A 22,209-nucleotide genomic window follows, 5' to 3' on the forward strand; every position below is an offset into this window, starting at 1 on the left:
ATTGCCTTTGAGTTAGCGCCCAATGCCTGGTTAGCTCCTGTCATTTTCCCACTAGCATCACACAGGAAGGACTGCTGCTTTCTCTTCCTTCCCGCTTTACGTTGTTTTGCGGGCACTAACAAGCGATACTTCTTACTGACAGCATTTCCACTAAATACCCCATTTGAAATATTTTATAATTTTGTTTTAACATTTTTTAGATTTGGTGTAGAAAACGATTTGAAAGATGGCTTAATTTTTAAAAGAGTTTTTTTTTTTTTTTTAAACCTTACCGTGGACTAAGGGCAACGGAGGGTTTGTGATTACTGTTGTTCTCTTGCTCCCCAGCCTCCTCGTTTGAGAAAGATGACCGTAGGCCACTTGGTAGTTGCATTTGATGATGGTCATGAACCCTTTGGGACCTAGCGAGTTTTACTTATCCTGAGTTCTTCTTCTAAGTATATAGATTTTGAGACATGAAACACTTTGGAAACTACACTAGTATCTGGTTATTCCAGAGAGCATATGTTTAAATGGCTGATCATCATCCAACCATTAATTATAAAAATAGGAATTCTAGGTCATGTTGTAGGAAAATATTGATTAATGGCATTTTTTTTTTTTTAAAAACATATATAATCCACATTTCTGGGTTGTTTTACACCCAGAGCATTTTCAGTTATTGAAGTCATGGAACATTTGGGGGGTATTGAGTTCTTTCCTAAAAATCTAAGTCTATTCTAAAGCTTTCTACCAGTGATCACAGAGGTTCCCCAGACCGTCAGGATACTTTGGAAGAAGGGGCTTTGCTATATTATCACAGGGCTTGGTCAAGTCACAGTCATTGATTTCCAATTAGCAGAGAATAGGATAAAAAGGCATAAAAAGCAAAGCAAGGATTTGTAATCTTTTTTTGGGGGGGCAGTTTATAATTACACTACACTGTAGATCCCTGAGGGGTAATTCCAGCTCTTGCATTGCTGGCCCCAAAAGCTCTCCCTTTTTCCTCTCTGTCTTGGTCATGTGTGCCCAAAGCATGGGAAGAGAGCTCCACCAGGGTGAGGGACAGGGGCTTACCAGTGAGAGCAGACTGGAGTAGCTTTCTCCTTGCGTACATATAAAGTCAAAATAATTATACCTTGCGGGAGTCACCTACTTTTCACACAATAAAGGCCAAGTCAGTTTTCAGACTGTATAATTGCGGGCAGAGTTCAGGGCCCAGCGACATTAAATGTGAAGCTCCCTTCTTCTGTCCTTCCAAGGTGGTCTGATCACACAGCTGGCTTTCCCGGTGGAAGGGCCTGGTGGGTGACTCGAGTGGAGGGCTTTAGAATCCAGGTGAAGGGATTAGAGATCTGCCTTGTCCTTTGTCAGCGAGTCTGTCTGAGTGTTGTGATGAGTGTCGCAGGTTGGACGCTGACTGACTTGCTGTCTGGATGATCACCAGGGGCTGTTCAGACAGATGGAAATTTTTCTTGGAAAGAAGAGGATAGCCTCACCGACTGAGCCTCACGTACAAGTCACAGTCCTATTTATCCCCTTGGACCTTAATTTTTAAGAGTGAGAAGTCAGCAGCACAGAAGCAAAGGTGTTTAATTTGGAATTTTTGGAAGGGAACATACATAATAACAGTGTGGCCTCAGTAAGGTCACGCAAGCGAACAGGAGATGGTTGCCAAGATGGGGGGGTGGGGAGGACAAGGGAGGGTGTTTAAGACTAATCACCAGAATGGGAACTGTTCTCTCTCTCTCTCTCTCTCTCCGCTCAATTTCTTCTCCAGAGTCCTGGTTTTCCTCCTGAGTCAGAGATGTAGAAAGCATTCAGAAGGAAGCAGATGAGCAATTTTTTTTTTTGAAAGAAAATTTTCTTTAATGACAGCTCTCTTGCCTTTTTCAGGAGTTGCTACATTCCACTCTCGTGAATTTTCTGAATTAAAAATTTAGGGAATTGTCCCTCGTAAGCAACTGTAACAGTTAATTATGCTCAAGAATTCATTTTTAGCATTTTCATACTATAAATAAAAGGGCCCTTTTCTTCGGAAGCTGGCTGTTAATAATGACATGAATGGTGCCCAATAGGAAAGAACATTTTTTAAAAACAAAGATGGCGATTTGAGCGTTGAATTCACAATCCCGCCTTCTTTCAGAGTCTAGAGTCATCTTGTTTTGGAACCTCCGCTTCCTGCTTGTTCACGAAGCCCTGCCACTGGGGCCCAGTGCTCACTCCTGCAAAACGGGCTTCTTCCCCAAAGAGGAGGAGAGTGCTTGGCTGTTTCCTCTTCCTCCTCTTCCTCCTCTATTCTCGGACAGAGAGCAAACACATCACTTATCAAAAAGCCTGTTAATCAAGTAGGTGGCAGGCCAAAATGGTTTAGGTCCCTTCTAGCTCCATGACTACACTCCCTGGGAGTGGCTTCACCCTAAAGTCATGATGGGAAGCCTGGTAAAGTAGAGGGAGAAGGGTCCCTTGAAACCTGTTCATTACTGGACAGCCTTTTAGTCACTCACCCTGATGGAGATCTCAGGCCTCGACAATGTCATTTCATTTGCATTCGTATTCAAATGCAACTTCACCATCTCATGGGTATTTCCAACTTTGAGTTGGATTTGATCATTAAAAATAATAAATTTGAGCTGTTTTTCAGTATTCTGGCAATGATTTCCGTTTACATGGAAAGCAAATGTTGAATGGTGGCAGCAAAGTAATTTTTTTCCCAAGGAGTCAAAACTTACTTAGAACATCATATTAGCTCAGAAACTCCTAGGATTAACCATTTAGATGGTTAGACTTTGGGGAGTACGGGCATGGCAGCAGCCTAAAGGGGTGCTGCTGGCATTGATTAAGTTTGCATTTGACAATGGGGAATGAGTGTACACTTGGGTTTCTATGCTGAAGATCCTGGGCTGAGAACCTGGCGGGTCCCTGGGTCTTTCCAGGTTTAGCATCTGGAAGATGCTATCAGTCTGACCCAGTACTTTCCCAAGCCCTTCTTCTCCTCCCTTTCGGCAGTGACAGGGCTGACTCACGGGCGTAACACTATCCTGGGCTGGCCTTGGAGGTGATCCCAAATATTCCTACTCTACACTAGGTCCTTAGGAAGGTCAAATGAAATAATGTATCTGAAAGAAACATGCTTTATAATGTATGTGAAAGGGTTAGCAATTATCCCAATACCATCAGGACTCTGGTGCAAGATACAGTCTAAGTAACAGTCCATTGGAGCCAAAGAAGCAACTTCTAATTTTTTCCATGACCCATTCATTCCCATTTTGTCTTTGCCTTCAGACAAATGTGCAAAAAATGTGGAAAAACTCCATTTTGGGGGTTAGTGGACACTCTAAAATATCTACTGGTTCTGAAGCAAGGGTGTTGCTCTAGGGGAGATGAAACAATGGAAATTTTACCCTGGCATGAAAACTCTTGAGGCAGGATGGAGTGGGAAGGAGTGTAGAGGGGCTGGCAAAGGGCTTTGGCACAAGGAGGCAGAGTGTGCTATCTCAAACTCCAGGGGCTCCTGGCTGCCTTCTCTGAAGGCACGAGGCTGCTCTTTGCCAGACCTTCATCACAGTGGTCACGGTAGATGAGAACTTAAGTTGGGATGACCGTTCTTCCATGCTTTGGGGCATGGCCTCGGCAGGCCAGAAGGGGACAGAGGGAGAGCTGGATAGTACTTCAGCGTATTTTGATCAGAGGCAAGGCTAGCTTAAGGATACTCTATTTTTATATTCAAGTCTTCCATGAGAATGGTTTCCGGGGAGAACTGACCTCTTTCCCTTCTTTTGATTTTAGTGGCCCAGATCGTGCCAACGTGTGAGTCTGTGGGCCTGAGGGACGAACCTGACCCAGTGGCCGTGAGATGTGAGATGTGCTTTCCCCAGCGGGTGAGACTGGTGGCCAGAGGCTGCCTCTGCCCATATGTAGGTTCTCTTTGGTCTGCACAGTGTTGGCCAAGAATTTGAGCTGTCAACACTTAAATGTCTGGTAACATCTTACTTCCAAGTCAGAAGATCTAGTCGCCCTGGGCCTGATTTCTGCATGGTTCTGATTGTCTAAGGCTGGGTGCCCCATGCAACGGGGGCATGAGCTCTCTGGTTTACCAGCATCTCCACCGTTCTGTAGTGTCCCTGTGTTACCTGATCTGAATCATTCGTTTACAGATCCTGCCTGGCTTTTCTAAGGCTTCTGCTATAAACCATTAGGAAGCTTCTATTTCAAAAAGAAGCAAGACTCATTGGTTCAAAGCCAGACAGCAATAAGTACTTCTTGGGGATTTGATGCGAACAATGGAGATAGTCAAGGGAATGAAGATACAGATTTGTAGACAGCCTCATCTCAGAGACCAGGAGTTGAGGCTGTACATGGTTTCCCCTGTCTCCACGCATTTCTAGTCCTCGTGTGCAGATTCTAAAGCCTATTTGAAAGCAAGATCTGAGTGACCCTCTGACCACTTCATAGGAGTTGCCCAATGGGTATATGGTCATTCTATCCCAGCTTTACTTTTGATGTTATCTGCTTACTGCTAATTAGTCTAGCTTTTGAGTTACTGAAATCTTAGAAAGAAAAGATGCTTGCTTTTTTTTTTTTCTTAACAGTGAGTGGGCTAGAAAAAAACTGTACAGAATTATGAAATGCTTTTGGCAAAGCTCAAAATTATTTGTGCAGTTAATAAACTCTCCATGGCTCCCTCCCTTGTTTCCTGACTCTTGGGAATACAGTGACTTTCTGATCGCAAACTTGCATGTCTATTCGTTCTTCTCGTGACAAATCAAGCACTTGCTTTGATAAGGAAATTAAAGTTACTGAGTTAGTGCTGAGGAAAAACTACTTTAAACACCACTGACCACCTAAAAATTCTATCTTTGGGCTTATATACCGTGGTTTGGGAAATTACCACCCAGTGATACTTGCTAGTTAAATGCAGGTTTGTGGTGAGCTTGTCATTGTGACAGAATCTCATTTTACACTAAAGAATTTCCAAGAATATTTCTCCCATTGCCTGCAAGCATATCTACTAACATTCTTTTTTTTTTTGATTTAAGATACATAGGATGATTCCTACCGTGTCTTTTTCCATCATACTTTGCAAACACACTGGCAATGATAAAAGGAGTAGCAGTTGCTAGCTTGACTCTCTTGTAATACTCTTTCCGTCTGATCTGCATTTCTACCCTTGCTGCAGAGGGTTCATTGAAAAGATATGCATTAAACACTTGCTTAAAAGAGGCATAGCCCTTTGTTTGGAGAGCAGGAATTGCTTATAATACTAACACTTCCTGTCTGGTAAATACTGTATTTTAAAAAATAAGCTACAATGTATAAAACCAAGGTCATTTCCCACAAAATGTTCATGTTCTTTGTGATTACAAAACACGGCATCTTGTAAAATATTTCCAGTTCTGTTAACTTGAGAAGTTAAGTACTAATGCTTATTATAAAAGTGTCATGTCTCTTAGAATCATAGAAGCCTAAAGCGGTATAATCCTTGTCTTATTTGGAAAATGAATTACAATTATTATCGTATTTAAGATTACATTTTTGACACAACACATTACCATTGTGATTCTCAGACCTACAGAAAAAGGTATAAAACATGAGATTGTCTTCAAAAAAAAAAAAAAAAAAAAAAAGGAACTATTTACAAAACAGGACCAGAAGTAAAATTCCCATTTTTGATTTCCGGTCCCAGGATAGATACACCTTTTAAAGCATGGATATCATTGGATACGGGCTTTTTCAAAGTCAGTCACAATAAGCAAACCGGTCGGTCTTAAATACATTTTATACTTTCTTGATCTATTGGTGTGCATTACTTAATCATACACTTGGTACCTAAAAGTGCTAATCTCATTTCATTTACGGACTTCTGGTTTGACGAGTTACAATGCAAAAAGACACACCGACACAGTTCCAGCGTGGAGGAATCCACACAGGTCTGAGAACGGGGAGAGGGGGTGTGCCGCTGGTAGGGTTATTTTCTGAGAGAAATGAAATTTCCAGTTGACCCGTGTAGCCAGCGCCTTCTCCAGAAGGATCCACATCCTCATCCATATTCATGAATTCTGCTCTGTTCCCACTCATTTGTATGCACAGATCCTTCCCTGTGTTCGTACAGGTCAACGCTACAGTTGATGCGGTCGATAGAAATTCTACAGGGTCATGAGAAAAAGCAGCACCTTGTCCGCATTAAGTCCGTGGAAGTTTGTTCCGTAACACGCCATTAAAACAAAACACGCGTCTTTAACAGCTCTCACCTACGGGATTCTGCGTGCAGTCATCCAACCGGCCGATTCGGAAGAGGAACACCAAGGCTTCGTAGTCACAATTACATTCAGAAAAAGCCTTCCATGAGTCTATGAACACCGGCCAGGGAGTGTGCTTGGGGTTCAAAGGTCAGCCACAAAGAAATAGCTCTTTCTCATACAGCATTCCTGCACATCTCCGAAAGTTGGTGTGGTCCAGTTCATGGAAATCTGCCTTGAAATAATTATCATGTTCCTTAAAAAACAAACCAAACTCCCCAAACACCAAACAGTTCTGACCCGAAAAGACTCTAGAGATAATAAAAGTCTTTCTAGTCTTAAGATCCTCCAGATCTCTCTTTTACATACCCTTTAATTTTCCCTGAGGAAATGAATATTATTTACAGTATTTTGCTACTATTCTCAAGGTATTCTCTCCTGTAGGTACAATCCTTGCCACTTCTCTCTCAACATTCTCAACTGAACGCTGCTCTTTCTTTTTCCGATGAAGTCTGAAGGAGGAGGAAGGAAATGGGTTCAGCCGCGCCGGCAAATTCAGAGCCCAACGTGGCTTTCAGAAGTGTGGCTTCGTGTGACACTGGAGACAGCCAACTGAAACTCAAAAGATCTTGAAATCTGATAGAGGGCATTTCAGTTTCAGAAATCTCTTGCAACATTCATGTAACTATTTCCCGGGGAAAGGTTTTGGAAAGCCCAAGAGCTGTAACCCCCATCCTTGTCTATTGCAAGTTTTCATCGGCAGCACAGTTACGACATGGAATCGTCTAATGAAGGGCACCTTGGCGCGTGGCGGGGCTGACAGGCACTCCGCAGCTGAGCATGCCCTCAGGTGGAAACCAGCTGCCTTCTTCCTGACACTGGCTTTTCCCAACCAAGAGAGGAAACTCACCAGCACGCAAAGGGGCGGGAAATCTGTGCCCCCTAGAGATGTGCGTGAGGTCCTGTATCCCTGGGCAAAGCTGCTTCCCTTCCGGGAGCTCTCTTCTTGCTTCGGGCAGCCACTCCTGGGGGACCACATGACAGCTCCCTCGGAGGTGCCCAGAAACAGGCCCCCCTGGCCGACCAGCATTAAGAAGATGAGCGGGAGCCAGATGTCCATAGACCTCTTGTATATCTCTCTGGTCCCCAACCGACCGACTTGCTACCTGCATGTTGTCTCCAACTTGTCACACTGCTTCCCACAGATTGGGTATATATCCACTGGGAAAGACTAAGTCTTAATACTACAGCCTGATGAACTCTTTGCTTTGTAGCTCCCTGAAGAATGCCCGTCCATTACTATGAGATGCCTTCTTTAGGCAGAGATGAGAACTATTTTCTGAACGGAGGGGGATCAAGGGAGAGAAAGGTCAAAAGGCTACAGCACGCCTTCTTTAGAAATACTTTGTGTCCAGAATCCGTGTATTGCCATTCCTTTTGCACACGCAGGTGTCTGAGGTCCCTGGGATGGACGGAGCTTCAGTTAACCAGTCATGCTGTGGGACCGCCCTTTCCACCCATTCTCTGCTTCCCCTTGCCAAATGAAGACACAAAAGAACATGGTACCACAGCAATGGCAGAAAATGAATGTTGGGCTTAATTTGGCACTTCATTTAATTCCAAAATATAACAAAATAGCTCTGTCTTTTTTTTTTTTTTTTTTTAAATTTTAGCTCTTACAACCAGAGCTATATATTGCAATTCATTGCTTTCTGGGTGGTTTGCATTAAGTTAATCACTCCCCCCACACTCCCCAAGGCCAGCCACGTGAATTTTGGTGGTTCTCTATTTATGACATGCCTTGGTACAAAGAATGGATGTGTGTGTGTGCAGGAAAAGTCTGTGCACACCTGGATACCAGAGCAGAAGGTACACAGAGATCAGAGCCAGTTGGCAGAAAGGAGCCCCTACGTAGGTAGGAGATGCAGAAGAGTATGTGTAAAGAAGGCTTTAGAAAGGTGAAAAAATCCCAGCAATTTGCCTTCAGCTCTACACTTCTGCTTGCACCTGTGCATTGGCTACAAACCAGGTAAAGACTGAGCTTGGACCCCCAGCCCCCCAAGGCCAGAGCTCAGAACTAATCATGGCCTGCATCTCTAGGGTCCAGCTACAAAACCTCATTCCAGGACTGCTCCCTGGCGAAGACCTCTCCCTCCTTATGTTCCAAAGTTCTGGAGGGTAGGGAGGATGGATTTAGCCCCTCATCACTTTGATTATTTTTGATGAGTGACTTAATCCCAGGATCACGGGCCAGGGAGCCTCCCTGAAGAGAAAAACCTCTGCGCGGGGATTGTGCTCCAGCCAACTATCCCTTTTGGACTCACTGTGGCCACAAGGCAGCCCAGCCCACCCGCAGCTCAGGCTGGAGCATCAAGTCATAGCAGAGGGTGCCTACAGGTAGAGCAACAGGATTCCAGGGAGGAGACAAGACATGCTGGGACTGAGAATGCAAATACATTTCCTCCTTTAAAAAAAAAAAAAAAGCCCTTTCCTGGCTGACCTTGTAAATATGAAAACATACATTATAACTGGTGCCATAGCTACTCCTGATTGGCAATCCTGACATGAAATTAAATGAAGCTCTTTTCCTCTTTTCCTGCTCTCTTGAAATAAGCGTTGTTGAAATAAAAATAAATGGAGGAAAACAGGATCCCTCCCAAGGAATAATGTTTGAAAAGTCACATGAAAGCTTAAAAAATAAATTTGCCAAAAAGATACGAACACACAGGTTGTGGATATGATACTGAGGAACCTCCTTCTATTTCCCTCGATTATAAAAGGAAAAGGATATTCGTTATTACTAGATGACTCCTTTCAAAGCTTTAAAACGAAAAGTGTATGTACAGTCTCTCAACATATATTAAACTTTCTTCTGTGCAATTTCATCGAACATTCCTATGGCTGATCGTAGGCTCTCCGTCCTGACACAGCGCCCCCATAAGGTGCTCTTACTACTTTTTGCATAGGTATAGGAGAAAGAACTCATTCGCAGGGCAATCCAGAGTAGGGTGGAGGAGCTTATAAACTCTCCTCCTCCATACCACTACCACCAAAACCGACCAAGCAACCAACCAACATATGTACATACGTAGCGGGCTAGGAAACACAGTGAGAGCCCTGGTCCGACTAGCTTGAGAAATGCCTATACCCACATGCATTTTCCTTTGGGTGTTCTGTATGTTCCCCTCTGAGCAAATTCTTAGCCAACAGTTCCAATATTTTTATAAGAAAAATAAAGTTTGGGACCTCCCATGTACCCAGATCATATTTCTGTCGGTCACGAGCCCATCTCCCGGACGCGCTAAAGCATACAACCTATGAAAGTGCACTCAGAACGGATGTGAGTTTGCGGACCTCGCCCGTCTCCGAACAGATGGGGACGTGGGCGGTGTGCTCCGCCCGCCGTGCGTAGCAAACCTGCGGGGATAGTCCGAGCTCTCTACCTTTTCTGAAACCAGCCCGGGGTGGAGATTGGAGGGAAGGCCGGCTGACCCGCTGTCCTGGCAAGGACACTGTCAGACGAGCAGTGACCCACAGACCGGGGGCCGCCGTCTGCCCCGCGTCCCTGAAAGAAGCATCGAGGCTTACCCGGACAGCCGCCGCCCGCGCGGGTCCTGCACGGGGCCGGGCCCCAGGCGCCCCCCGGGGAAGGGCTTCTGAGACCGCTAGACTCCTTGGGGTTCCCGCGGCGGGATGTCCTGGGCTCAGCTGGGGGCTGAAGTCTGCTGGTGATCGCTTGGCGAGGGGATGCCCTCCGGGCCCTGCCGGCCAACAGCGCCGCGGCGGTTCCAAGCGGGGCCCATCTTGGAAACAGGACAGACGGACAAACGAGACAGAGAAGAGATACCCAGGTGCTCAGCTTTCTGGCAACACGCCATGATGTGCACTGCTCCGAGAGGTCGGGGGAGAATGCTGTTCACAAGGAAAGGAGGCGTTGACCTCTGTACAGATGCCACCGAATAACGTGGAGCTTCTTGTTCTTTTAATATGTCCCCCAAAATCTCAGAAATGGCATTATTCAGAAAGCTTATCAAAATATGCCTCCTCTCTAGGTCAAACAGGCTTTGTTGGTTCAGTTGCTACGGAGTCTGCAGTTTTCAGACCTAGACATACAGCAGGAAAAAAAAAAACCAAGACTGTTCTTTTTCAAGGAAAAACAAAACAAAACAAAACTGCCAGATGCTGGGTTCTCAGCAAGAGCAGTGAGGGTGGTGACCTTATTTTATTTTTTGCTGTCATTCCACCAAGTTTCCTGGAAGTGCTTTTCCTGGGCTTCAAGTGGAATTTGTTCGGAAGAAAAAGCGCTTTTCCAGAGCCTGCCGTGGAAGGCAAGGGCAGCGGGGCTGCGGGCCGCCGGCTCGGTGGTCTCAGGGGTCAGTCAGTGAACCTCTGGCAGGCTTTCTTCCAGCGGCACGCCGTGCACCACAGGTCCCGGTTCTCCATGCCGTACACCTTGCGGCACTTTTTGCCCTCTCCCCGGGGTTTCCTGCAAGACAGGCAAGGAGCAGTTAGGCGGGGTGGGGGGGGGGGGTGGTGCGGGGTGGGGCGCAGTCAGGGGGCTTTCTGCAAGGCTTGAGAGCCCTCGAGAGAGCCAGAAACAGCATTAACAAACCTAGCAGGGGTTCTTGCTAGATTCGGACTTGAGCACCTGCTGGATGTTGTCCGGCCACCAAGCTCAGCTGTTACTATTGGCTACTATAACTCTGAAGCTTCTGCTTGTCCATTTGGGGCCATGTCCCTCTCCATCAAAATGAATTAAACAGGTACATGCAAAAAATGCCAGTAGAGAGCTTTATTCTTTTAAGTTTTAAGTATGTGCTTTCCAGTGCTTTCTTGCTCCTCAAATTTCTAGCATTCTGGTTAAGGAAAATTGGAGGTGTTTTTTCTTGATCTGTATTAAAAACTGTATCTTAAAGTTCTTTTAATACAGAGGGTAAGGCCATATGGTTTTAAATAGACCCCAGTAATCTCCATTGCCTATTCCTTGAGAAAACCTACAGCAAACTGTTCCCCCCTGGCCACCATCCCCAGCCCCAAACAACTCTTTGCTAGTAATCGATGGGTGGAGAAAATGATGGCCACAAAAGAAAGGGCGTTTTGTCCATTCCAGGGAAAGTTTATGGAAGATGGTTTCTCTGGTTTCCCTTCTCCTTGCTGTTCTTCTGTTTTTCAGTTAATTCCCTTGAGATGAGGTGGCATTTCAAGCAGTCATACCTCAGGCTGACGGTCCCTCTGGGTGGTGAGGACAAGACCGTGTGAGTGTGCTGTCTCTGCTCTCCTGTGCCCCCCAGATGATTATGTGTTGGTGACACCTGGCAAGGACATGAAAACAAAGTTGATGGGGCAGGTTCTTCTCACCATGCTTTCGTTTAGCCTTTGCCACATGGGCAGTGGTCAACATTAGACATGGAAATGAAGGGCTTCCTTCACAGAGACACCTGTTAGTATGCAGAGGGGTGATGCTCGTGGTAGAATTTAAATGCTCCCCGAACAGAAAAGACTCGGCAATGATGAATACTTAAAAAATCCTCATGACTTCACATATGTATTCCAAGTTGCCCATAGTAATGTTTTTTCACCTGAATAATATTCGAAACCTCAAAATATAGTCTCACCTAGTCTAAGCCTCATGATCTACCTTTTAAAAAAGACAAATCCCTAGAGATGCCTTGGTGGCTCAGTGGGTTGAGTGTCTGCTTTTGGCTCAGGTCATGATCCCAGGGTCCTGGGATCGAGTCCCGCATCAGGTTTGTTGCTCCTCAGGGAGCCTGCTTCTCCCTCTGCCTATCTCTCTCTCCTTCTCTCTCTCTCTCTCTGGAGAATAAAAATAAAAATCTTTAAAAAAGACAAATCCCGGGGCACCTAGGTGGCTCAGTGGGTTGGAGCTGCTGCCTTAGGCTCGGGTCATGGTCCCAGGGTCCTGGGATCAAGACCCGTATCGGGTTCTCTGCTCAGCAGGGAGCCTTCTTCCTTCTCTCTCTCTGCCTGCCTCTCTGCCTACTTGTGATCCATCTGTCAAATAAATAAATAAATCTTAAAAAAAAAAAAAAAGACAAATCCCTAGAGAGGTTAGGACAGTTACCTAAAATTTTATAGCCAGTCAATAGCAATGATAGAGCGTGGACCTTGGCCCTCTGTTTGCTTTACAAGATCATTACAGCCCCTATATAAATGGCTTCTTGCATAAAACATCCACACAGCCGATGGTGGGGTCCAAATGGGAATAAAGGCTGGAAGCAAAGAGTCTAAGCAAGTCAAGAACAAAGGTCATCCTTGAAATACTCACTGGGCACTCGCTACATGCCAGGTTCACGGACAATGGCTTTAATTGTCACAACTACATCACGTGACAAGTACTATTCTTGTTCCAACTTGATAGATGAGGAAACCAAGGCATGGGGCCAAGGTTGTAGAACTTGGCTAAGGTCATGGAACTTGTAACGGCAGGGCCAGCGCTTATATTGATCTCTACCTGATGCCGGAGCATGTGTCTGAACCCTGTTACCCCTCTGCTTCTCAGTCCCAAGAACAGGAGGCGCCTGGCTTTTGAAGCCCCTACATTTCTTGCTAGACCCTTTGCATCATTTGCTCTCATCACACTATGTATCGTCCTAGCACCTGGGATTCTCAACCGCTACGAAAAATGAGTTTTTATAAGAAAAGAGAAATGATATTTCAAGTAAATATAGAGCATTGCCATTTGTAGAGGAGCAGAAACTCGATGAATTTAGAAACTTAGTTATCTAGAGACCAGCATGGCCATCGAAGTACAAGTCCTGGAATGTACAGTCCTGGGAACATTCCTAAGGCATACTTCTAGAACTGAATTTCTCTAGGGCAGGTATTGGCATTTTTTATTTTCTTTCAATTTAGAGGAATGGACATCAGTGCTATCTTCCTAGATGTTAATTGAAAAAATCAAACACGTAAGTAAAAACCCAACATTTTAAACCACTGTTGCCATGATTCTGAATTATTCTGTACCATTGGTCTTTAGTGGTCTTTTGGTCACACCCCTTTTATAAGATGACAGGGTGCTCTTCATTCAGCAGATATTTCTCAAGTTCTTATTGTGTACCAGGCACCCTTCTAGAATGTGGGTACCTAGCTGTGAACAATGCCAAGTCTCTGTCCTCATGGAGCATACATTCTAGTGGGGATACAGACAATAAATACGAACGAGTAAGGTCATTTTAGTGATAAGTGCATAAAGAAAGTAAAAATAGGTCAATAGGCAAAGCCTCATTAAGGGAGAAGACATAGACTTATTTAGGGCCGCGAGAGAAGGCTCCCCGAGAGGTTATCTTTTTTCTTTGGGGCACTCTGGAGAAAGGGGGAGCAATGACAGAGGCCTCCTAACTGAAGAGTGCCAATGGGGCCAGAAGATACTGTGTGGAGGCTGGGGTGAGAGGACATGAGGTGACAGATTCAGGTCATGCTTCCTGGCTGATAGAGGAATTTGAATTGAATGTTGCTCTAAGTGCCAGGGAAGCCATTGGAGAATTTTAAGAAAGTGAGACATCTGATTAATGCTTTAAAAAGATGCCTGTGGCTCCTTCGAGAATGAATTAGAGACAGCCTGGAGAGGAGCCCCGCTGTCTAGTTAAGAGCTCTGCGCCATTTGGGGGGAAAGATGATTTAGACTTGAGCGTGGCATCGGTAAGCTTAGAAGGGGCCGGATTCATGGCAGAGTCAGGCAGAGTCTAGGACTCGCTGAAGGATGGGAAAAAAGGAAGACAAATCTTGAGAAGAATCAGGAATGAATCAAGAGGAGTCAAGGGTGAATCCTAGCTTCTGGCCCAAGCAGCTGGAGGGATGCCACTTACCGAAATGGGAAAACTGGTGATGTGATTGGTTTGAGGAAGGAGTGAGGACCAGGCTTTCGAAAATTCCAAAGATACCGTTTGAAGACTATGGAGGAACAACCCTTCACTACAGTCTTTATTCCTGCGATGGCTTTCTTAACTCGGAAGCTCGGGGCCTGAGTGCATAGACCTGTCTAGCAGCGGCTCCTCCCAATCCACCCAAGTCCTGGGTTTTATGGGGGCACAACGCAGCAGAAGCCGGGACCCGCTTTACACATTGGCTGTGACTCAGTTCTGTGTGTGGACCAATACGACCTAACTCGTGAATTTTCCTTGAGACTTTTAATAGCAAGACAATCACGGTGGAAAGCTTTTTATTTTAGCAGGGGCCGAGGGTGGAAGGGAAGTGAGCAGCTGGCGTGGGAACGGTTATTTGTTTAGTGCTCGCCAACGTGAGGGCCAGGCTGCTCCTTCAGGTGTCATTGCTTTTCATCCTGCCAGCAAAGTGCGGCTATCTGAATTTTGTAGATAAGAGAATTTAGACATCGAGCCAGGAGGCGGCCTGCAGAACTTCCCAGTGTTCTAAGGAGTGGTAGTAGTAATTTACCGAGGGCTTGTTAAACAGAGGGCCTTGGAAAGCTATCTGCCTTCCTTTTCACTGCAACCCTAGGGTCCGTCGTAGTGTTGTCGTGTCCACGTCCTCGGTAAGGCAGTGGAGAAGTTCGGTCCGTGCTGCATCGTCACTGGTGGGGCCCGTACTTGAACACAGGCCGTCGTCTCCTACCAGCTGACCTTGGCACTAGTTCTGAGTGAGGTCAAGGCTCTGCTCTTGCCACTCCTCCATCATCCTGCTGCGGAGCTGATGGAAATACGATGGGCCCTAAAATAAAGCCCTGCATAGCACGATGTTGGCTATCTCTCCCGGCAGTCTCCCCATTTCAATCTCTATTCGGGTTTTTAAAAAAATTTTTAAGTCTTTTTAGTTTTATATCTTAACTGTTTCTAAGTTCTATTTTGGGGCATGGTCTATAAAGCATGCAATAGACTTGGAGAGTACTCTATGGTATTTTTCCTAAGTAAATAGATAAATTTAAAAAATTTTTTAAAGTATAATCTCCATTTTATGTTTTCCCCAGAGAACTGTTTTTCTTCAGTCCTTAAGGACTCAGCTCCTGACATGGGCTTTGGTGGAGGGCTTGGGGCAGCCCCCACAGGTCTAAATGGCGGTGGGGGTGTTGGGTCCCTCCAGGCTTCAGGAGAGCGATTCCTGGCTGGCTTGCTGTGAATGGCACAGCTCACACAGTGATGGTGTCTCACACACAGACTGGGGAACACACAGGCCTCTGCATGCCTCTCATTTTTCTGCTGATTAGGTGGGACCTCGGAAGAGTTTGAAGAACACTAGTCTGCAAAAATCATGGCTGATTTCTCCCCTGTGTTGGGTAGGTATGGGTTATATCAGTCAGTCCTGAATAGGGAGAGTACATTTCTTCTGACAGGTATAGTATACCAGTGGGATACATCACAGGCAGCAAGATAGTGAATGCTCCATAATGTTAGCCAGTGCCAGGCACTGGACTCAATGATCCAACTCCATGGGGGCAGGGCACCTGGGTGGCTCAGTCGGTTAAGCATCTGTCTTTTGATCAGCTTATGATCCCAGGGTCCAGGGTTCCAGTGCCTCATCAGGCTCTCTGCTCAGTGGGGAGCCTGTTTCTCCCTCTCCCTGCCCCTTTGCCTACTTGTGCTCTGTGTCAAATAAATAAAATCTTAAAAACAAAACAAAACAATTCTGTGGGGTGGTTTAAAGTGAAGGGCATTGCTTAAGAGAGATCATGTGGCTGGCCAGACAGCAGACGCCAGAGTCAGGGTTTGTATCTGAGCCTCACACCAGAGCAGTTATAAAGAATGTTGTGTCCCTCTGTAACTAGGTTGGGGAAATTTCTTTTCTTTGGGATCTTCTGTCTCTCAAATGGAGAGGCTGATGTTCCTTGTCTTGGTTGTAACCTCTTATACTATTCTGAGTCCTCCCTCAAGGTGTTAATAAAAAACAAACCAGCTAGGGGCACCTGGATGGCTCAGATGGTTAGGCAGCTTCCTTCAGCTCAGGTCATGATCCCAGGGTCCTGGGATCAAGGCCCACATGGGGCTCTCTGCACAGCAGGGAGTCTGCTTCTCCCTCTCCCTCCATAATCTCTCTCACTTTCACTCTCTTAAACAAAAACAAAACCAAACAAACAAAAACAAAAAACCCCAGCTAAACGTTTGATAATTAAGCACACTATTTTAGGTTTGGAGACCCTCCCTCCAGCCTGACTCCCCTCCTGGAATAGCCCTTGGATGGCAGGTCGACTCACTCTCGGTTGTGTGGGCTTGTTACAGACTGCATGTTTGTGTCCCCCCCCCCACCCTGCCCCATCCTTAGGGTGGTTATATTTGGATATGGGGCCTTTAAGGAAGTAATTAAAGATAAATGATGTCAAAAGGCTGGGACCCTGATCCAACAGGATTTGTGTTCTTATAAGAAGAGATACCCAAGGCCTCTCTCTCCACCCACCAGCACCCCTTCCCTCACCTCCACTACTAGAAAAGGCCAGGTAAGGACACAGTGAGAAGGTGGCCTTCTACAAGCCACAGAAAGAGCTGTCACCTGGAACTAGCCAGCACCTTGATCTGGGACTTCTAGCCTCCAGAACTGTGAGGAAATACATTTTGGGTGCTTAAAGTGATCCAGTCTATGGTATCCTGTGATGGCAGTATAAGCAGACTCATTTGGGGTAAAGAACTCTCAGCTTTCTGTCGAAAAGACAGAGAAAAGAATGTAGATAATTAGAAGAAAAGGTGTGGCCGTTTGGGAAAAACAGCTCAAAGAATGCTCTAATTAATGAGCGTCTTCTCCCTATCCTTATGTCTACAGCCTTCGGCTAGAAAACACTGCCCCGCCAGTCACATTTGTAGCTCTGCAGAACAGCCTGCTCCACTCCACGCCTCTGGGAAGACGTCTTACCCAGGGAACTTATTAAAGCCCGCCCTTCAGGAAATGTTATGTAGGCAAATGAATAAATAAAATCCTGCAAACCTTGGGATTTCCCCGACGGAGATTATTTCCATTCTCTAGGAAGCATATAAAAGCATCCCTACTTCAATACCGGGTCTCCAAGATGTGGGGGGGAAAAAGCACACCTTAAATGGGGTTGACAAGCTCAGGGTATTTGCTTTGGAGTACAAAGAGAACCATGTTCTTTAAAGAGCATTTTATACAATGGGAACTGCTTTGTTCTTCCGTTTGGATACAGTTGAGGACTGCGCTAATACTAATTCATTATAATTTAAAATGTTTAGAGCTTCTTTCTCAAAACCCTATTACACTAGTTTAGAAGGTAGGAATTCATACGCTCTTAGAGTCTGCCTGGCTCCACGTCTTCTAGAGATGGGGACAGCATTTCTGGAGAATTTGGGGATAGTCATTGGGATACCCAGTCAGTAGACACGTACCAATTGTATGCTTCTGTGGTGCGGCACTGTACGGTCCAATTCCCACAAGAAGGAGGCAACCAGTAATCACTTATGTTTTTTCAAGCCTCAATAGACAGTATGTAACATAAAGAACATTTTTAATAGCGAGCCTTTTCTCTAGGGTTAAACAAAGCCTGGGAAAATAGCATTCCCTTCCCTTGAAATAAGAATGGCAGCTAAAACAGTCTAAAGTGTTGGCAGAAACATGACACAACCAGACAGATGGAGAATTCCGTGGTGAAAGAGGACGTTAGAAGCGCAAGTAGGATTTTAGTGGGATACCTAGTTAACCCAACCACTCTATACACTTTCTGTCAAAGCTCTGGTCTAGACTGTCCTGGGGAACTGATGAAGTTAGGGTCTTTGAACAATTAAGGCATTGAGGTGAGAACAGAGATACACAGTATCCGCAACAAGGAAGAGTGTTAAGATCTTGCTCCTGGAAAGAAAGGAGAAGAGGGTATCCTGGCTGGTATCTTATTGGGTAAAGCATTTAGTAACTTTAGGAGAAACATAGCTGGTCATCCAACACTCAGTGATTTCTCTGCACATCAGAAGATGATTTAATTAAGAAAGCAAAAGGAAAGAAATTCCATTTTGGTTGGCCACAGAGGTAATCTGAAAAGGAGTCTGACCTGGGCTGTTCCAGCCAGACGCTACACTTGTTTGTACTCCAGGTGAGAAATATGGTATATGCTCTCGAAAATTCTCAAATCAAAGACTGGAATTAATGGGATTCAGAATAGTGGGTCTCTATGATCCTATAATTGTGGCTGCCTTTCTAGGTTAGAGGGCTTGTCTCGAAAGTGATACTGAGAGCCACTCCAGGTCTTTTTAGGTCTATCAAAAAAAATAAAAAAGTCGAGGTCCCCCAAAGGACTGATGGTTAACCTCTGACACCCTCCTCAGCTCATCATTGTTCTTGACGGAAACAAAGCGGATACCTACATGCTCTCTTCTAATGTCTACTATAAGATTCCTCCTTGCATTCTCTGTCCTTCAGACTAGCCAGACATTACTACTATTTGACAAAGCAGGTGACTTTCATAATTACTCTAGATTCTTGATCGTTATTTAAAACCCAAATTCCAGGAGTATTTTCTGGTAGCCACAAATTCCCAAATTGCTGCCAGTGGGATGCTTTTTATTGTTGGCTGTTCTCCTAGGAAATTTAAAAAGTATTCATCAACAGAGCACAGCATAATTGATTGAGCTGCTTCCACTTTTATCAGTGCTGTAGGAGGCCTTAGTATTTTCTGGAAACCTCTGAAAGTCGCCACTGATTGACAATAAGAGGCTTTTGTGAGGTCCTTGGGGAGAGGGGTGGAGAGGAGAAAATAGGGTTAGTGTCTGTTATCATAAGCCACTTTGTGAACCTTATCAGGAGTTTTAAGCCACTGTAGGCATCAACAGTGTGTAGGTCCGTGGATATTCTGTGATAAGCTACAAAAGACCCAATACATTTTTAAACGAATGGCTAGGTATCAAGTTAATTCATGGTGACTTATCAGACAGCAATCATTTACCATGTCAAATCAATGCTTATATACCACTTAAACCTGATTGCATAGTTTAGCACTCTTATTTTCAGACTGCCTATCAGCATGGATTACTCAAGCTTTGGAAGAAAAAAAAAAGATTTCAATTTATGGGATTTTTTTTGAACCTTTCAAAATGACACACCTACAAACAATAATTTCAAAGTCATAAATTTTATCAAGTTACTCATAACGATAAATATCATTTACGGACAGGGTCCTTTTCTTTTATGTTCAGCGTCTGAGTTCAAAAAATAATTCTATAAAGCCTTTCGGAAACATACAAATACACCACCGACACACAAAAATCTTGACACATTTTTAACAAGTTGTTTATCAGTGGCTGCAACTCCCCTAGTTTTCTCAAATGCTCCTCATAACACCTTTTCCACAGACAAGCTGGGCTAAGCTGGACCGTGAAATATGCACCCGGGTGTTTACAAGTGACTTAAGGAATAGACTACTTCTGGCATTCTGAGTTTTGTCTTTTTCTTGCATGTTTTTATAATTTGTTCCCCAAATTTATGTACAGTGATGACCAGATTTCTGGCTTTTTGTTTTTCTACTTACTGGAATGCCGGTGAAGGTAACTGGAGGAGACTGCCAAGAAATGCTGAAGCTGCTGCCATTGGGGGTGAACTTGGCTGATCCTGGAATGGTCACAGGGGGCGTGGCCTGTCCAACAGAAAATGGAGAACATTGTTATGAAACAACATTTCTCCTCACAGTCCTAAACTATCATTGCCTAAGCTGGGCCCCGAAAATGGTTTCAGCTGGATTAATATCTTAGACTAATTATCCAACGGGAGGAGGTAAACATAGTCCAAGAGAATAGCTAGAAATAAACTTACTATGTATCTCAGTCAGCTATCTAAGGAATAAAAGCAGATGGTTTTTGATGGTTTCTGAAGAGAAATTTTATTATACATACATACACCTATTCTAGGACATATCTGTGTGTAAAACGCAATGCTTCACTATCAAATTAGGAGAGAAACAATCTTATACAGGGATGCCAAGTAGGTAAATTGGTACAATGCTTGGGGAAGGCAATCTGGCAAAATATCTCAAAATTCTTAGTATTCTTTATATTAGCTATGCCACTTCTAGAATTAATTCTAAAGCAATGGATACAAGGATGTTCATTGCAGAGCTATGTATTAGGGTACTAAAAACTGGAAATGCAAATGTCTAATAATAGGGACGTGGGTAAATAAATCATGATATATCCACAGAGCCTGACATTGTTGAAGAATAGTTATTGGCAAGGGAAAATGTTCATGATATAGTAAGTGGCAAAAACAAAGCACAAGAAAAACAGTATTAAAATAAATTCTACCCCCCACCTTTTTTTAAAAATGGGTATACATACATAGAACAAACTTTTGAAGGACATACAAAAAATATTAACCAAGGGGCTTCTTTTTGTTGGGATTAGGGGATGAATTTTCTTCATTTGCTTATGTTTTTAACATTTTCCATGCTGATAATTTTTAATGTCTATAAATAGAGCAATCCCAATATTGTGAATACATGGTTTGGAAAGGACCTTTTAGATCCCCTACTGTGTGTTCCAGCTCTCACAGAGATGAACAACATAGTTGAAATCGGTTCAGGCCCATGATTTCAAGCCTGTGTTTCTAAATGCAACACTGACAAACAAGAACAAAGAAATTATTTATTCTTTTCGACCAACATAGCAAGAGTCAGGAATGAAATTTATTGCCTCAACTAATTTAATAATTAGCTCCATTCCAAAGCTCTTGAGCGTAAGTCTAGTAAATCAGTGGCTGGTTGTTTCTTCCACAGGTTTCTACATCTAATTATAGATGTAGCTCCTGGTGTCTGTGGTCTTATAACTGGCATTGCTGGAAAATATTTTGGCAAATACTTTGCAAGAGCCATAAGCTGTTCATGTTATATCCTCTGACTCAGTAATTACTCTTCTGGGAATTTAAAGCAGGGGAAAAAGCTACTGGCACAGAGGTGTGCATAGTAGAGTTACTAATGACAGTGGAAGAAACTAGAGAGACTAAGGAGTAGATACCTAACAATAACAGAATGATTAAAAAACGTTGGTGCTTCGATGTAACTGAAAACTATTCAATTACATGGAAAGTGTTTATAAAACCAGGGTGGGAGAACACAGACAGGAGGGTTTTTTTTTTTAAGTTGCACAAAGTGGTTGAGAATTATGGAAAAAATGTTCTTAAAACTTGAATATTCTGAAATGTCATTAAAACAAATCAATGTTTACAAGAGTTAATAATTGCTGAGGGGACAAAGGAGCTTTGCAGGGTTAGTCTGTAAGGTCTTATCAGACTTTCCAGTGAAGGAGACCAGCTTCTGCCTGGCAGGTCTGGAGTGGTCCCAAGAATTTACATTTCTAACAAGTTCCCAGGTGATGCTGACACTGTTGATTTGGGGAACACTATAATCTCCTCTATCTGTGAGGTGTAGTTACCATTTTAGAAGGCGGGGTAGGAAGTCCCAGATTTGGGGTGTGTGGCCATTATGTCATTGTGCCAAAGCTGTTCAGTGCTCACCTTTTCATTTATTTTATTTTTTGTTTAACAGATACTTATACTGTGGGCCAGGCACCCTTCTGAGATCTTTACAAATGAAGGATTTTAATCCTATGACAACATCTAAGGGATTGGATCTTCAATCAGTACTGGGAAATCCAAGAGCCCACAGGGTCCCATCTGTGTGAGATCTGGGCTTTAAAAGGAGAAAAAGAAAAAACGAACTCAGTCTGGGGCTACTTCTGTGATGCTGGTAACCCTTTCCTCGCACGGCAGAATGCTACTGCTTTTGGTTGGGGTGGGGGTCAAGCTTTACTTTCACAGTCCTCGGCCCGTCACCTGGTAAGCATGGTCGGTATGCACGAGGTAGAGGGTGGTGGGAGCTGAGCGGCTCAAGGGTGTCATCAGTTTAGTCTCAGTTTTGGCACAAGGAGTCTCTGTTCGGCTTGAATCTGGGATGGGGTAAGTGGGAGGCGAAGCCAGGGACTGAGACGGTGACACGGGGGCCAGGCTGCTCAGTCCATCTGCCACTGAGTCTGTGTTGAGCTTGATCTCCGTGTAGTAAAAGTCCTCTTCGCCATCACTGTAGTCGGAGTCCCCAACACGC

General features: G+C 44.4%; 1 protein-coding gene across 1 annotated transcript in view; it reads right to left on the minus strand.

The window, feature by feature from the left end:
* Positions 1-250: 250 nt before the first annotated feature.
* Positions 251-22,209, minus strand: part of ZNF704 (zinc finger protein 704) — a 237,129-nt gene continuing 215,170 nt past the window's right edge. Inside the window, exons 6-9 of the mRNA XM_032315627.1 lie at positions 21,942-22,209; positions 19,648-19,752; positions 11,433-11,530; positions 251-10,704 (exon numbers count right to left, since the gene is read on the minus strand). Coding sequence (XP_032171518.1) covers positions 10,593-10,704; positions 11,433-11,530; positions 19,648-19,752; positions 21,942-22,209 — 583 coding nt within the window. The 3' untranslated portion in view covers positions 251-10,592. The remainder of the gene's footprint in view (positions 10,705-11,432; positions 11,531-19,647; positions 19,753-21,941) is intronic.

The sequence above is a fragment of the Mustela erminea genome, chromosome 16 (assembly GCF_009829155.1).
Source record: "Mustela erminea isolate mMusErm1 chromosome 16, mMusErm1.Pri, whole genome shotgun sequence".
NCBI classification, from domain to species: domain Eukaryota; kingdom Metazoa; phylum Chordata; class Mammalia; order Carnivora; family Mustelidae; genus Mustela; species Mustela erminea.